We start from the raw sequence: 17561 nt of genomic DNA, 5'->3' as shown, positions 1-17561 counted from the left end.
GAACTGCTCCGCGTGTTTTAGATGCTTTTATTATGATGCAGTCCTGCCTAGAAGACGGTTCGTTTTCTACTGGATTCATGTTTACACCTGTTAACCCTTCGTTTGTCCTCCATGTTTTACTGCAGAGATCCTGAAGCTGGAAGATCTGCTGCAGGAAACCCTCACCCAGCGTCGGCCAATCAGGATGCAGGACGACGCTCTGCTTCCTGTTCTCAGACATGTTGCAGGGCTGCAGCGCTCTGCGTCTGGCTGTGAATCCTAAAACTCTCCTCTAGTCAAATCCTCTTCATCACGCTGAGGACGAAGTGGCAGCTAGCGGCTTTCTAATGTAGCATTGTGTAAATAAACAGCAGAGGGTTCATTTCCATCGGAGCTTCATATCATTAACTTAAGAATCAGATTTCAGCTGTTTTACTTTTTCAGTCTGGCTGAAACAAAATCACCAAACCTGCAGCTGCTCTTGTCACAGCAGGTGGTTTCTGCTCACCTGCCAGGTAGGAACTCACGTTTACGTCACACTGAATGTTTTCCAGTTTCCTGTCCTAAAACCAGTAGCATTTCACTGCTTGTTCCAGTGATCAGGCTAACTAGCATTAGCAATACAAACGTCTCTCACAGAAGAGCCGTTTTCTAACGGATGCTACCTGATTTATTGTGATATGAACGATAATCAATTACTACGATTAAAACGTATTTCTTATCATCCTAGAAAAATAAAACCTTAAATTCTACTAAACAGAATAATTAAGAGACAAACAGCTAAAAATTCTGAGGGGAAATTAGCATTAGCATGCTAATGTTAGCATCGGCTAACTACTCTTTTTTGTGTTTATATTTGATTGCAGATCATTTTTTGCACTATTTGAACTTATTTCATAGTTTCACCATGAAGGACATGAATCCACTTTATTTTCTGTTAAATATGAAAGAAAAAGTTAGCTTTGAGATTAGCATGCTAATAATAGCACATCTTATTTATTTTGATAAAATGTTGAAACTGATCAATCAATAAAATCTATAAATTATTCATCTGGCATGCCAGCTGATAATAACAAACCTAGCAATATTTGTTATCAAAATTAGCAATATTTCTCCCAGATGCTATCATTACTGTTAGCGGTGCAGATAAATAATTTATTACTGGAATGTTTAAAACTTTAACATTTCTTATATAGTTTCTGAACAATAATCTCTTAAATTCTGCAAAACAAACTGATGAAAATACAAACTGCTAAAATTTTAGGGGAATTATTCTGCTAATGGATCTTAAAAATTCTCAACATTAGCATTAGCACTAGCATGCTAATGTTGAGGTTAATTTTGCTTTTCTGTGCATATCATATTCCTGGTTACATTATTTATTGAAGTTTCATTTTTTTGTAATGTTTGAACTTATTTCATGGTTTGATCATCGATCAACTTTAACATGAAAGAAAATTAGCTTTGAGATTATCTTGCTAACATTAGCATTAGCTCACACTTATTTATTTTGATAAAAACTTTAGACACATGTTCAAACAAATCAAACAATAACATTTATAAATTATTTATCTTGCATAAATGAAATTAAATTCACCTCAGCTGGAAAAATGAGCTTTAATATTTTGTGAAAGTTTACAGAAGATTTATATTTGCATAAAAAGCTGCGGAAACGTCCGGCCAACAATAACATTCAAATTAAACTTTTAATGAATAAGAACTTTTATTATCAGAATGAGTTTTGAAATCATAAATGAATTATTTCCTCACATGAAGCTGAGTGTGATCAGGAGCCACAGGAAGTGGTTCTGCTACTTCCTGTCCTCCTTTGTTTCTTCTTTGTGGATTTTTAGCTCAAGGTTACGACGACCTTCAGCTGTTTGGGATGAAAAATATTCAGATGAAAATCTGGAGGATAAAAGTTCAGATGCTTTAAAACACAGCAGAGGCTAAACAGCATAAATGGATCTGAGGGGATTATTGACTATTGATTATTGAAGTGGGGTTCTGCTGAGGCTGATGAGTTGTCAGTATCCGACTGTCCAGATTTCTGCCACCTTAAAATAACTTAAACTGTTCATGTAAATATTGTTTAATGAACCATCTTCACTTTTTATCACTGCAGGTTTTAATGTTACCAGTAAAAAGTTATGAAATATCAGATTAACATTAATGATGCAATATCTGATCATAAACTGTTTTAAGTCCCTAACAGAAAAATGTAATCATGTTATTTGGTCAAAACGTTTATTTTATTTAACAACATTGTTGGTTTAATTCTTAATTTATGTTTCTGAATATAAAACAAAGAAAACATCAGTAAACAAGGTGTGAATATTATGTTTACAAAATTAAGCATTAACAGAAATATGACTTAAACAAAATCCTGCAAATGTTTAGTATTCATGCTACAGACATTTAGCAGCATCTGGTCTGAACCCTCCTCCATGAGGAACCGGCCAATCAGAGCCCGATCCCGACCCAGCTCTCCGGCTCACCGCCGGGTCCTAAAACCTGGAATCGAGTTTTTACATAAACCGCTTTCAGAGTTGTTTCAAGATGGCCGACTGATGAACTGGTTCAGAGACAGGTAAGATACTGCCTCCTCACACCTGCTCTGCAGAACCCTGAACTGTCCCTTTAAGGCAGGACTTCATGACTCATTTCCTGTTTCCGTGACGATGTGAATCTAATTTGTGGATCCAATGTAAACGCTGAACTTCTGGACGATGTGAATATTTTGGTGTTTAAACTTTTTCTCTCCTGCATGCTTCACTTTGTTGATTCATCCAGACCAAAACCATCCAGCGGAGGAACCGTTTCCGCGCTGCGCACGGCGGTGATGTCATCACTGCGCCGCAGTGATGACATCGCTTCACAGTAATGACATCAGCAGGACGGTTCGTTAGGAGTCTTTTTGCTCAGGGAATTGAACCACAAACCTTCTGATAGATGCTGTGGATTCGCTCAGACATGGAAACAGATCCAGGATCTTCCGACTCTCTGGAACAACAAATCGATTTTATCAAATCGTTTATAATGTTTCGGTGTTTCTTCTTCTCTTGTTTCCTGTTTTCTGGTTGCAGCTGAGCCACATATCAGAGCCATTTCCTGCTGGAACATTTAAAGTCACGGCGCTCCGTCACGTTGCACGCTCTCACCCCGCTCCAGTAGCTCACTCGCTGCATGTTTAAATGTTTCAGCTGATTTCTCCAGTTATCTGCGACGGCAGCAGGAAAAGTCCCGATCCGGTTTCCCTCTTTATGTTTTCAGTTCCAGACTCAAAGAAAAACTTTGGATGATTTTTTTTTTTATATATAATTTTCTTTCCAAGTCCAACATTAAGAACCATTCAGATGTGAAAAACCCAAAGACTGAATCAGTTTTTTGGTGAAAAATATCAGATGACTCAGCAAAGAATCGGCTTTAAATCAGCTACAGCTGCCAGTAAATAATTCATTTTTATTTTGATAGTTTTCTTAAACTCCTCACACGCATCAATTTGGAGGTAAACAGCAAAAACTTTTGCTAAAAAGCTTAAAAAGAATAAATTTAAAAGTGTTTGGTTCAGAGGGCACAGCACAGGAGACCTTCTGCTAATGCGCTAATAGCAAAGCTAATTATTATTTTTGTTCTTTAATGCTTTTGCTAACTTCGAAAACATTTAGCGCACTTAGCTTCTCCTAAATTAACTTTTCCAGATAAATTCTAAAGCAGTAATTTACTCAACTAGTTGGTCAATTTCAGCTGAATAAAGTTGAATGTTGGAACAAAGTTAACAAGCAAAACTCAACGACTGTAAAACTGGAACCAGGAGTGAAACGTCTGTTTCAAAGAATCACTTCCTGAAGCGCAAACTGTACAGGAAGGCCACAAAATTAGCCCAGTAGAAGGCGCTATGCTATGCTACAGCACTCATTTTACTGTTGGCATTGTTGAAGTTAGCATGTTAGCAATAGCTTCCACTGAATAATGTGTTGATGTAGCATGTTAGCAATAGCTTCCACTGAATAATGTGTTGATGTAGCGCTTCAGCATTAGTGGAACCAATGTTTCCAATTATTGCTTTACGGTTAGCGTAGCTAGCTCTGTAGCTAGCGGTGCCCACCGCTGCAGGGTGATTCTCCGAATTCGGTGCATTTTGTGTCTCAGGTTTATCTCAAAGATTTTCATATAATGCAAACAAATTATTTTTAGAGAAAATCAAGAAATGGAAACGTCCATGTGTTCTGGTAATATAATATGCAAATATATTTTAAAAATCATGTTTTAAAAAATGTTATGGCTTGTTGAAGTGTAGAAATCAGCCAGGTGAGCATGTCCCCACTGACCAATGTTCATTTTTCAATTAATATAAAACAAATAAAAATATCCAGTAACTGCAAGTTATTTCTACTAATATCAACATTTTTGGTCTAGTTTAACCCAAATAAAAGAAACATGAGGAAAATATATGAATTATATATAAAATAGCACTTTTTAATCCTGTCCCTCCAGTTTTGTTCAACCCTGTAATGGCATACTAATTATAATGGTTCAGTCCAATTTCCTCTGCACCCTGGAAGTGACATCACTGAAGTCTCTTCCTGCTCACACTGTAGAGAGATTAAATGTTAGGAAAGTTTTTTACCTATATTTGGTTATTCGTCCAGCTCAGCCTTTCAGCTCTGTTACGCATGTAAATTATATTTATTGTTGTTTGGGAAAAAGTAAAGAATGGTCTTTGAAAAGTTTATTAATTCCTTGTTTGTTGCTCCATACCCCAGCTGATTTGAACTTATGGCAACTTTTAGTGAAAATCTTCAACCCCGTTTCAGAAACGGTGGTTTTGTTCCAGGGTTGGACTGTTGTGAAGCCAGCCGGTGGATTCAACCCGCAACGCGATACATTGTTGTAATTTTTTCTATAATAACAGCAAATATTAGACTAATATTTGTTGGACTGTATGCAAAGTTTAAAGAATGATTCAAAAACATGAGATGCACTTTTACATCACGTTGCCATATTCTACTTATCAGTCCAATTATTATGATTCAGAATCAAATAAAATATACTTACAGTTAGTTATTTTAATCAGGGACAGGTGATGTCAGAACTAGTCAGTTCTAATAATACTATGTAAAGTCACATCTGATAACAGAATTAGTTTAATTATGTTATGCAGTTATACTGACAGGAATCAAATTGTCCCGTTAATGGGTTGAATTTAAAGCAACTTAAGAAATTTGTATTAATGTTTGGGATTTTCATGCATAAGGTGGGGAGACGCATTTTATTGGAGGTTCAATAGATGCAGTGTTCAAAAACAATTTTTGTGGGATATTTTTAGCAACCTGAGACCCCAAAAGGCACAGACCTCAGAGAATCACCTGCATCTCAGCGTTATTTATAATCACGTTTCATTTGGAATTGGAGGTAAAGAATTTTTTATTGTGCTTTTATGGTACCAGTTAATATTTATCTACTTTATGTAAAAAACAACGTAAATATGAATCATCTTGTTGGAATAAAGTCCAGTAGATCTGATCGATAATCAGTCCGGCAGCACGTCTGGACTGAAACCGTTAATAAATCTGAGGTACGATTGGTTAAATTAATGATTTAAATCAAATCTTCAGACAAAGCAAAGCTGACTTTTGTTCATGAAATGTAAAGAGACCAGAACCGGATCGAGACTTTTCAAAGTAAAATAAGTTCTGTGTAGAACCCGTAGCGTAGGATCAGGCGCTGGTTCTGATCCGGGCGGATGCAGCATGATGAAAACGGCGCCCGTATTTTTCTAACATTTACTCAGACGTCTGTCAGTCAGCACTGAAGAGTGTTTGAACATTTATTGCACATATTGTCTCACTGTTGCAGTGTTTGTTTTTTCTGAATCCAATAATTGCAGTGATGTTTTCGTGTAACGGTCACCGTAGCAACCTCAGACTGGTAATCTTTGTTTTATGTCCAAAAAACAGAAATAAAGTATTTCAGTACTTCTGCCTGACTGGTCGGATTGTTTGGACTGTAAAACAGAACCGGTTGAAATCAGTGGGATTCACAGATCTATGTTTCCAGAAGCTGCTCACATTTTACTCCCATTTCTTTCAATGAAATACAAAAAATTAGATTAAATTTTTTTCCTTCATCAGAACTCGGACTGAATTTAAACTGATATCTTTCCCAGACACGTTTCTTTGATTAAATATAATAAACTGATTATTTACTGTTTATTTGATGTGTTGACTCAAGAATCCCTGAAGTTTGGAGGGTTTTTTTTTTTTACAACAAAAACAATAAAAATGAGTCAAAATCCAGAGAAAATCCTTCAAAGAAGGAAGGAAGTTAAGAGCTTCAGGCTGTTGATGCAGGTTTATTATAGTTTTATATAATAAACCCGTTTAATAAAACGCATTAAAACAGAAACTGATTAAATCTGATCAGTTTCTGCAGTTTGGCTGAAAACTTGATTATTAATGTTCAGAATTACAACATGGAGGAATCTGGACCGAGCCCAGTTCAGGGAATCCTGAGGCGGAACCGGAACCCGAGGCGGAACCGGAACCCGAGGCGGAACCGGAACCCGAGGCGGAACCGGAACCCGAGGCGGAACCGGAACCTGAGGCGGAACCGGAACCCGAGGCGGAACTGGAACCTGCCACAGGACAGTTTTCCTGCTGGACCTTCATCCGGCTGGCGGTCGGAGTCGGATCCAAACGGGTCTGTGAAACAGAACCAGAACCGACCGGAGTCTGCAGCATTTGGGTCGGGTGGTTCACTCACCTCAGCATGCTGGATGCAGACTCCATTACGTGATTAGCATCAAAACAGCCTTTAATGCTAACTTAGACTCAGCTAGCATTACTCAGTGAATTGAGTGTGACATCACTTCCTGTTCATTATTGATTTGTAATATTCTGGCCACCAGGGCGCGCTCACAGGGCGTTGGTCCTTTGATGTAATGCAAAAACTTTAAATTCCACCCAGTGGTCCCAGTTTACAGCCACTATTCAGAACAAGAATCCACCAGGAGACTCAAAGTTCAAATGAGACTTGATGTTAAAAGAAAATCTTAATTTCTTGATGTTTAGATTCACATAATGCTTTCCAACATGACTGGATGGATGGATGGATGGACTGAACCGAAGAAGGTGGATTAACCTTTTGCTGCCGCCCCTGTGTGTGATCCTGCCCTGGTGATTAGCCGTACTGTGAATCCCACATGGCAAATCACTGAATTATCTTTTATTTAATTATTGTTCTGATTTAATGCGTTTAGTCATTTCTGAGAACATTTTTTACTTTAAAATCAAGTAAAAAATTATATTTTTGGTTCTTCTCCTTTTCAGGCCTGAAATAAATATGTAAGTGCATTAAAATCTTATTAAGGAGCAACAGCCGTGATGACTGATTGGATCACGCGGTACATGAGGCAGGCGTGCACGCGCATGGCCGCGCGCCAGCCGCGGGACTCGGAGCGGAGGAAGAGGAGGAAGAGGAGCGCAGCGTGTCTCCGAGTCTCCGGCTGGCAGGATGCGGCTCCGGACCGTCTCGGCTCTGCTGATGTCCCTCCTCGGCTCAGGTACGGAACCGCAGCTTTCACCGCAACATTCCCGGAATTCCCAAAGTAACTTCCCAACGCGGCGGGATTTGGATTCTGAGACAAATCAGAGCTGCAGGTGGAGGGATCAGTCTGAACGGTGATGGATGTTTCCTGTTGGGATCCGGTCCGGTTCTGACCCGGTCTGGTTGTACTCGAACCTTTATTTCTGGTTCTGATTGTTTGTGGCTCTGCGCGCAACAACCAGGTGAGTTTAATCAGAGAATCTGCTGCAAATGAGGGAGAAACATCTGCAGATTAGTTTTAATTTCCACTTATAAACTAGAGAAACAAAAATACTGAGCGATTTAAAACTAATAAATAATATTAACTGAAACTTCTTATTTCAAATCTTGATTTTGATGAAGAGGAAGTTCTGGTAGTTAAAATGAAAATAAAAGTGAGGGAGCTGATGAGGGTTATGGACTGAGCAGCTTCTCATTATTAATCGCTTCTGGTGGACCGGGAACCCCGAGGGACCGGGAACCCCGAGGGACCGGGAACCCCGAGGGACCGGGAACCCCGAGGGACCGGGAACCCCGAGGAACTCCTCTGTTGTTTTTCCTCACATGTCGAACTGAACGTCCTGATCTTCTCCTCTCAGCCACAGACACTAAACGGTTAAAATCAGATTTTACTTTCAGTCAGTTGTCGGCGGGTCTGAAAAAACAGAAACAGACGAGAGTTAATTAAGTGAAACAAAGATGATGACATAAATGTGTCATGAATCTCTTCACGTTCCAACACTAGTTTTGGCTTTTGAATAAAATAAAAATGTTTTTCAATGTCTGAAAACATTGAAAAACATTTTTTTCAATGTTTCTGTAACTTTCGGACTTCAGTTTGAGTTGAACTTTTCCGTTGCTCCGCTCCTGCTTCCTCACGGCGGTTGGGTCTTGGTTTCCTGCCTGAAGAGGGACTGCAGTGTGTGTGTGTGTGTGTGTGTGTGTGTGTGTGTGTGTGTGTGTGTGTGTGTGTGTGTGTGTCGCAGGCCTGGCCCTCCAGATCCAGTGCTACCAGTGTGAGATGACGGACGACTGCGCCGCGCCCGAGTTCATCGTCAACTGCACCGTCAACGTCCAGGACATGTGCCAGAAGGAGGTGCTGGTGAACGACGACGGTGAGTCAAAGAGCGCCGTCTGGTGGCGAAGGGTGGTGGCTGGCTTTATCTTAGAGCTAACTGCTTAGTTTGGTACCGAGATATTTAGTTAGCAAGCTAACTATTTAGTTTACTATATTTTTACTTTGTAAAAGTGAATAAATAGTTGCTAACGATTTAGATAAATGAGGTAAATACTTAGCTTGGTGACTAAATATTTAGTTGGTATGCTACTAATCATGCTAACTATATGTTTAGTTTGTAGCTAAGCAGTTTGGCTCTAGAGACATTTATTTAGGAGGATTAGGGGAAAATGTTTCCCTGGATCCTGAAGGTTGCAGACCTTTGGCCTGAACAGCAGCTGTCTGCGTTAATTTATGTTCATAAGTTTCTATTTTTTTTTTGTAAATTATTTTGTCTGAATCCATAGCTGAGGCCAGTAGAGCCTTTTTTAGCTGCTTTGTGCTGCAGTTGGTGTTTAATGTCATGTCTTCCTGTTCTGGTTCTTATAAGTCTAAAGACTCTTGTCCTGCAGAAATCCTCTGGTCTCTGTGAGCGCCGCAGCTTTAAGACAAACATTTCATGATCACCTCCACCTGCCATCCACCTGCCAACATGGCCGCCGCTCTGCATGGAGACTCTGCTGGCTGGAAAACACCAGCAGACACGTTCATAACTCCTTCATAACAAATCGTCGCTCAGTGAGCTGAAGAGGCAGAAATGCTGATCAGTCAGGCCGAGTCTCACCAACACTTCCCTAAAGATGGTTTCCCGGAGCGGATCCTTAACCCGACCAGCTTCGGTTGTCCTCATCAGATTAGTTCCTCTCTCTACAAAATGTTCTGAAATTCATGTCCTCCGTTCCTGTGGAGCAGAGCAGTGAAAGCATCTCTTCTCATAAACTAAAACTTTTGAATCTGCAGATCCAGATCAGATTGAAAGCAACACATCCTGAAAATATACTGCAGGTATTAAATTTCTCTGTAAACAAACTCCTCTTGACAGATGGATGGGAGAAAACCAGCAAAGATGCCTCCTGACAGATGAGATATTATATTTTTTGTGGCGTCTGTCCCGATCTAATGCCGCCCTGGGGAAGCGCCCATATCAGAAACTTCCTGGGATTAACTTCCTGGTTAATCCCAGGCTGTGAGATGATTATTCTCTAGATTAGGATTGTGTGTAGCTGTGTTTTAACTCTTGTTTTTCAATAAAATAATTTGTGAAGGAGCTTAAAATCGGTGTATAGAAGGCCAAAAGGGACAAAATTGTAAAAAATATTCAAAATTAAAAATTTATTAAATGTTAGAAGAATTTAATGTACCATTAATTTGTTTTATATGTGATAAAATCATAAAAAGCTAACTTATTACAGCTGACAAATTCAATGTGTTTTAATGATTTAATTGTTCCTCCCAAACACACACAGCGTTCATCTTTTTTTTTCTTCATCCATCCATCCTGCGCCCCCTTTGCAATGGCATGGCGCACCCCCAAGGGGTCACACCCCATAGTTTGGGAACCTCTGTCTTACAGGTTTTTTATTGCTGTTAGTTTTTACTGTTTCCACATGGCGTCTCCTCCAGGGATCCTGTACAGGAAGTCGTGCGCCTCCTCCTCTGCCTGCCTCATCTCCTCCTCCGGCTACCAGCAGTTCTGCACCGGGAAGCTCCACTCTGTCTGCATCAGCTGCTGCAGCACGCCGCTCTGCAACGGGCCCCGCCAGAAGAGGCGGCCCCTGCCTTCATCCGGTGCGGCCCCCACCGGGCTCCCGCTCCTCATGTTGGTCCTCCTCCTGCTGGACTCCATCCTCTGCTGACAGAGACTCGCTGGGTCTGGAGGATCTCATCCTGATTTCACTGATTGTTTGAAAACCAGAGCAGGAAACAGGAAGTTACTTTAACATCAGAGCAGATCCACCATTTCTACTGTTAGGGCAGAGTTAGCATGCTAACAGCTCGCTAGTAAATGGGGTAGAAATGAACAGAATAGATCAGTTATCACGTCACAGTGAAACAACAGATTTTACACCAATTAATGTAGCATTTCATATTTTATTAAATGTTTGTTTCTCTGAACGTTTTCCTGGTTTTATCTCGGCGTCAGAAAGTTCATCACTTCACCTGAACCGACGCGATGCCGAGCTGAACGGGCCGCAGGGGGGCGCCAGGGGGCCGCGACCCCGCTGGGAAAACCCAGAGCTTCAGAGTCCTGTCCTTCTGTCAGCTGAAAAGCAATCAATTAACGACTTGCTTATATTCCTGCAGAAAAAATAAATATGTAATTTTTCTAGAGAAGAGAGGAAGCATCAAACCCTTCAGAATAAAGTTTCAGTTTTCATCTGAGCAACCTTCAGAACAGGGAGGGTTGATACTGACAGAAACTTGCCTCAGATTTGACCTTTGACCTGCAGGAACTCTGCTACATCTGTTACAATGGCTTCACTTTAGATTCAGTGGAAATAAACTTTTCTTCCTTCTTGGTTTTTATAACTCAGGAGTGAAGCTCGTTTCTACGACGGCAGGCTGGGATCGTTGTAGATGGGAGGAAAAAAAGACTAAATTTCTGTCAAATTTAAGAAAAATTCTAAAAAAAAAAAACTTGGACATTTCTGAATTTAAAATGTCAAAAATGTTCCACTTCAGAAACTTTCCCAAGTTTTTTTTTTTTTTTTAGAAAATTTTTAAGATTAATCTCAAAATTTTAGTTTTTCCAAGCAAATTTTAAATGTTTCAAACTCTGTTTATCCTACAAAATGTCAGAGTTTTTTCTGCACAATTTTGTTTTACGTTATTTGTTTTGGACACGAGTCATTTTCTGTTGATGTGACCAGAGGAGAAAACCCCAAAATAATACAACTAACAATAGCAATAATTCAGCTGAGTTTTCTCAAGTAAAATTTAAAAGTACAAAGGAATAAAAAATATTTTCCCAAAATGTTACTCAAGTAATTATATCTGAGTAAATGTTAGTTGCAGCTCTGAACACGTTTGTGGACCACCTTGTGAATATCATTAGTTTTATCTTTGTTTAGTTCATTTATTAATCTGTACCTAATATTAGTTGGCCATTTACAAAATAGATTGTTTTCTTAGTTGTGGATTAATTTTAATGCTGATTCCAAATGAATTGTAACAACCTGGACAGAAAGCTGTGAAAGTGGACAGAAGGATTCAGTTCAGAAATGATCCATATTTATCTTCTCCTGTTGAATTAAACTGATATTTGGAGGGATTTTTCTGCAGCAGCGGGTTCTCCGGTCTGTTCTCCGGTCTGGGTTCTGGTCTGTTCTCAGACCAGAACCCAGTCTGGGTTCTGGTCTGACCAGAACCCTGGTCTGACCAGCTCTCATTAGAGCTGGTCGGGACTCCAGCTCTAATGAAGCAGCAGACCCGCAGCTGGAGCTTCGGCCGCCATGTTAGCGGCTCTGGGCGGCGGTGGCCGGAGTGCGGGATGAGCCACGCAGCGTGCGGTTGCCTAGCAGAAACACTGAGCTCATCACTGAGGCTTCTGGGATCAATGATTTTGACACAAAGCAAACAACCAGAGGAGAAGAAAACAGCTTTGTTCCTTCCAGCTGCACTTCGACAAATCCAGGTGAGATATAGAGCCTGAACCATGCTAACACATAGCAACACGCTAATATGTAGAAAACCGTAAATTAAACTAATCTATTAGTGCAGCACAAAATGAGTCCTGCCCTTAATTTGAAAATATTCATTTAGACGTTAAGAAATATTTGTTTTTAGCCATTGTTATTCCTCTATCAATCTGTTTAAAACATCGCTAGCAGCAGTGAGAGCATTTGTGCTCATGAGCTAATAACATAGCTCAGTGATTCTTGAGAATAGGGACAAAATGGGTTTTAATTTTCCCATAATTTTTTTTTATTTCTCAACCTTATGTATGCAAATATGACAAATAATGTTTAGGAAATGTAAAGATGCTAAGGTACAGGCTCCCAGTTGCAACATTTTCTTTTTAAATTATATTTTTAATCGACCTGACCTAGAAAGTTGTCATCACCATCTGACAAAAATAAATAAAAAATCATTTTTAATGACCCTATTAGTTATATTTTTACTCATTTTACAGACAAATGCTTCTCAAGAAACAAAAGAAATATTATTTAAAATCAAAAACAACAAAAAGTCCATCTGACGGAGTTGACACAGAACTGAAGGTGGTGACAAACTAGTGAGTAAAATGAAAAACTTGGTACATGTGAAGTAATGCAATTCATGTAAAATACATTAAAATGAATTAGTTGCACATTTAAGTGAGATTTGACAACAATTTCACTGAAAGAGTCAGAAAAACTGACGGAGTTGACAAAAAGCCAAACTACCTCAATTTATATGATGTTATTCTGAAGGAGGCCATATTGTAGCTCATCAGGTCCATGAAATCTTTACAGTTTACTAAAATTAAGATTTATTTCACAAAATTTCACCAAGGTTTTGAAAATTATCAGTTAATGAGTTGACACATCATGGTTGTGACAAACAACTTAGGAATAAAACAGAAGAAAAAACTAAAGAATAACTTAAGCTAACCGGAGCTAACTAGCCCTCTTAGCAAAGGAAGAGAAAAGACGACGTCATGGGGTCCTCAGAAGTTCTGGTGCCCCCCAATAATGCCTGATTTTTTTTACATTCTTTTCATTTCTGACGGTGTTGACAAAAACTAAGGACAAATTTCAATGGAGTTGGAAAATATATAAAAATGATTTTTAATTCAATTTATTGATACCTCTATAATTATTTATATGGCTACTTATACTTAATTGTCATAATATATAATTTTAGTATTTCTGTAATTATTTTAAACTATTATAATGTATTGAGTTCTGCTCCTGGACAAGGGATTTTACAGGCATCATCCACCGACTACAATGTTTAAAATAAAAAAATATTCAGCAAATACCAGGAAAATATACATTGTTGTGCTCACATGACCCAGGTTAGTTTAGACAGATATTTGAAAAAATTATATTTTGTGTATATTTTATTCAAATTTTGTGCTTTATCCATAGGACCTGTTTTGTCCCTATTCTCAAGAATCACTGAGCTAATTTTTAGCCTAGTGCTTTAGTTAGCTTTGAAAACATTTAGCTTCCCTGGATACATTCTGTAACGCCAATTTTCTTGGCTGTTTAGTAAATATCTTTGTTGAAGTTTTTTAATGATTGTTAAAAATTCTTCAAGTCATTAGACGTTTATATTCATTCTCTTATTTTGAAGTGGATGACGAGAGTTTAAACAGCAGTTCTGTTTCCTGTCTTCACGTCCTCTCTTTGGCCCGGTCCAGCGCTCAGCGCCCCTTATGAAGATCAGTCACATCAGGGGTCAGGGGTCAGAACGGCCCTGGGTCTAGCTTCACATCCAAAATGGCGGATTGGTCAGTGTTTAGGCATTCTGCTGCAAAAAGATCAACTACAACAAAACAGATTACTTTAAATGGGCAGTAAAGGTATTTCTGCTGGAGATATTTGATGAAGAAATGTGTTTTATGACTTATTGAATTCAATATAATCCCACATGTTCAGTGAAACAAAAATTATTTTTTTTGCGACAGCTCGCTCTGTGAACTTTGCCATATTTCCAAGATGGCAAAAAATACACACTAAAATGTACTAATATTAAATTTAACAGAAAACATTCGTTTAAAAATCATGACGATAACAACCAAGCAGCTTTCTATTCCATTCCCACAAAAAACTTAAGATGTTAATTTCATAATTATGTGTAAAATTTTCCCTATAATGACTTTCTGCAAAAGAAATTCAAAATAAATATCAATGACTGAGATTTTCAGACAATACAATTGCAACTTCATTAAAGTTTTTAGAAAGATTTTCAAAAGTGGATCTATTCCATCTTTAGTATTAATGCAATAACATTTGGTCTAACAGGGATGAAGAGTTAAATTACGATATATTTAATCCTCTAAGTTTTATTCTTAAATACTGCTTTCTAAAAATCACCTCCATTTTAAAGTGAAATATCTTTAAACCAATATGTTAATATCTTAATTTAAGATCTGAAATTTGTTTTGCATGTGACATTTTGTTTTACTTTCCTCAGATGGTTTGTGATTCTTTTTATTTTCTTCTTTTTTCTGCTCATTTATCTTATCAAACTTTTTTATTACTAATGTGCCTTGTCATGATATTTTTTTGAATTTTCTATAAAGATGCAAAAAACAACCAAACATTGCCATAAATAGCCTTTTAACTCAAAACGTCACGACGCAATGAATTGTGGGTAATACACTTCGCAGCAGTGCGTAAAAATGCGTACGGGCGGAAATGGGACCCAAAATGGGCGAAGGGCGGATGAGGAGAATGTGGGACACACTGCAACCTTTAACCTCCAACATGAAGGAGCATCTGAAGGAGGGAGAGGACCGGACCGGATCAGGACCGGATCGGGACCGGAGTGAAACAAGAGTGAGACCGGAACCGGACCGAGACTGGACCGGAACCGGAGTGGGACCGGAACTGGAGTGGGACATAACGTAAAACATAAATAGAATATCTAAGAGAATTATAGATCATATAAATTAGAATATCAAACTTTAACAACTTTAACCAACAAAATAAAATGTAACCAGACGCTTTACTCCTTCTCACCTAAGTTTAAAATGTCCGATTGGATATTTTTGCCTTTTTTAATTGTACGCAGTTCTTTAATTGTCCTGTGAGTAAATATATTTTCCATTTATCTATAACAACTGGAACTTTCAATATCCAGAATGTTATTTTTACAATTTACCGTCTATTAATAGAGTGCCCCTCAGATTAATTTCACTCCCTGCTGTGAAACTACCGTAATAACCCGATATTGGCTGGAAAGCGCAACGTCTCCCCTTTCAGAAACCGTTGGAATTTTTCAGATAGCGCTACGTGTGGCGGAATTACGGTACTGCAAATTTGGTCATGTCGTCGGCGACACGTTCATTGTGGTAGGGTTAGGGACGTTCTCTGTTAGCATCACAAAGGATTTGCTCAAAGTCTTTGTCTGATTCGTCGATTCCTTCGGTCTGTGGAAACGACACGGCAGAGCGCTAAGCTGCTAATAACGCTGGTTAGTCAAACTCTACTTTAGACATGGATTCATTGTTTGTTGGTGACGTCCTGGCCCTTGTTTTGCTAGTAGCAGCAGCTTGCTCTGAGGTGACTCATTTCCATTTAAAGACACGGTACCACAACAAACTGCGCTCAGGTCAGAGGTCAGAGATGAGCCTGAAGAGCCAGAAAACCAGACCAAAGTTCAGCTTTAAATAGGCCACAACTGGAGGATTCAGATGGAAAAAGAACATTTAAAAACATGACATGGCCCTTTAAGGCTCATTACATATTTTATCAGATGTGGAGGAAATCTGAGTTGTTCCATCCAACAGCTGCTGCTGGAAAACAAGAAGTCTGAGTTTTCCCGTGTTCAGCCGAAACGGGTCGGTTCTGTTCCATCCGTCTAACTGAAGTTATTGTATCTGAATCAGAATTATGCATTAAATCCATTTTTAGTTTCTGAAAGCGTTGCTTAAAGCAGCAGTGTGTTGTCGCGTCAGGCCAACATGGCCGCCGTGATCATCTGTTAGGAGCGCGGTGGCGGATAGTGATGACTCTCTCCGGTCTTGGTGGCTCATTGATCCCCGCCAGAGCGCTGGGCTGGAAAATTACCGCAGAGTCAGCACAGACCGCTCTGCACCTTTCTGCATCACATGTTGCTAATAAATCCATATTATTAATCTGAGTTTAGCACCGTCGTCATGCCGACGGGAGTCAAACAGATCCGGTGTTCCGCTGCAGGAAGAAAACCAAAACGTGGAATGACGGGAGCTAAAGCTGATTATCGGAGCGATTAATCATCCGTCTTTGCAGAAACCTGTGGTTTTAAACGGAGCTCATGCAGGAGGAAACAGATTCAGAGATGGAAAAAATATGAAAATAAAACTTTTAATAATGTTCAAACGTCTCATTTTATCAGTTCTTCACCAGTGTTGATGTGTTTTACTGGGACCAACCAACAGGAAGGCGTTCAGCCGTGCTTATGTTCGTCACTCAGGACAAGCAGTTTGTAACATTAGTTACAAATTATCAGCAATAATTTTTATTATTTAGCTTCTTATAGAGAAATGGATGGAGATTAATTTTTTAAACTCATATTTTAACCATATTTATAAAAATCACAGTTTCAAACTAAATATTTAGCTCATATGCTAATTCAGTGGAAGTGGATTGTCAAAATAAAAGCTGGGTCTTTATAAATCCATCAATAAATATTTAACCCTTAAAACTGATTTTACTTTGTTTTATAATCTAAATAAATGTAAATGTTGGTCAACAAAAGAGAAAAAGAAACGACGATAAAGAAGTTCACAGGACCAGCTTTTATTTTGATAGCATGTTAGCTAAGCATTTATCTCTGAGCCAGCTGACGTTTGTAAATGAATGAATTCATGAACTGAACCGCCTGTAACGGCCAAATTATTCCTGTTAACTTTCAGTTTCAGTTAAACTTTAAAAATGGCTCCCAATAATCTTTGGTATTAACTTTAGTTTGATTTAAAATATTTATTAAAAAATCAAAGTCATCTGTAACCAGGTGGATATTTATTTATCTTTAAGCTAAAATAAATTTAAAGCGTCGGTGAGATCTGGACAGGAAACAGAAGAGGGGAAGGAAATCGATGTGACGCCCCACTGAGTAAATAATCCAGCAGCCGTTGGATCGATGGGCTGGATGAAGAGAAAACACGATGAAGATCATCCTCCTCCTCATCATCACAGCGAGTCTCAGAGCCGAATCAGTTCTGTTTGTTTCAGCCGGAAAGAAAATTAAAACTGGACGAAAAGAAAAACGAGTTCAGGATGTGGGATTACCACCAGACTGATTA

The 17561-nt window shown here is 38.8% G+C and overlaps 2 protein-coding genes across 2 annotated transcripts in view; both read left to right on the top strand.

Moving 5' to 3' along the window:
• LOC106927504 (uncharacterized) overlaps nucleotides 1-5965 on the top strand; it is a 43776-nt gene extending 37811 nt beyond the window's left edge. The window contains exon 14 of the mRNA XM_088003580.1: nucleotides 126-5965. Within this exon, the coding sequence (XP_087859706.1) occupies nucleotides 126-127 (2 nt within the window). The 3' untranslated portion in view covers nucleotides 128-5965. The remainder of the gene's footprint in view (nucleotides 1-125) is intronic.
• Nucleotides 5966-7384: 1419 nt separating this feature from the next.
• On the top strand, nucleotides 7385-10738 carry LOC106927512 (ly6/PLAUR domain-containing protein 1). Its single transcript, XM_015003146.2, has 3 exons — nucleotides 7385-7543; nucleotides 8553-8681; nucleotides 10247-10738. The coding sequence occupies exons 1-3, from the start codon at nucleotides 7495-7497 to the stop codon at nucleotides 10477-10479; spliced, it is 411 nt and encodes a 136-aa protein (XP_014858632.2). The 5' UTR covers nucleotides 7385-7494; the 3' UTR covers nucleotides 10480-10738.
• The last annotated feature ends 6823 nt before the right edge of the window (nucleotides 10739-17561 follow it).

The sequence above is a fragment of the Poecilia mexicana genome, unplaced genomic scaffold (assembly GCF_051168715.1).
Source record: "Poecilia mexicana isolate PSO_F unplaced genomic scaffold, ASM5116871v1 scaffold_2, whole genome shotgun sequence".
Taxonomy (NCBI): domain Eukaryota; kingdom Metazoa; phylum Chordata; class Actinopteri; order Cyprinodontiformes; family Poeciliidae; genus Poecilia; species Poecilia mexicana.
This window is presented reverse-complemented; position numbering and strand designations above follow the sequence as displayed.

Excerpts from the sequence above, each read along its gene's own strand:
- LOC106927512 (XM_015003146.2), top strand. The coding sequence starts at position 7,495 with ATGCGGCTCCGGACCGTCTCGGCTCTGCTGATGTCCCTCCTCGGCTCA. Across the intron at positions 7,544-8,552 it reads GATGTCCCTCCTCGGCTCAG|GCCTGGCCCTCCAGATCCAG; the intron begins GTACGGAACCGC and ends TGTGTGTCGCAG. Across the intron at positions 8,682-10,246 it reads GGTGCTGGTGAACGACGACG|GGATCCTGTACAGGAAGTCG; the intron begins GTGAGTCAAAGA and ends CGTCTCCTCCAG.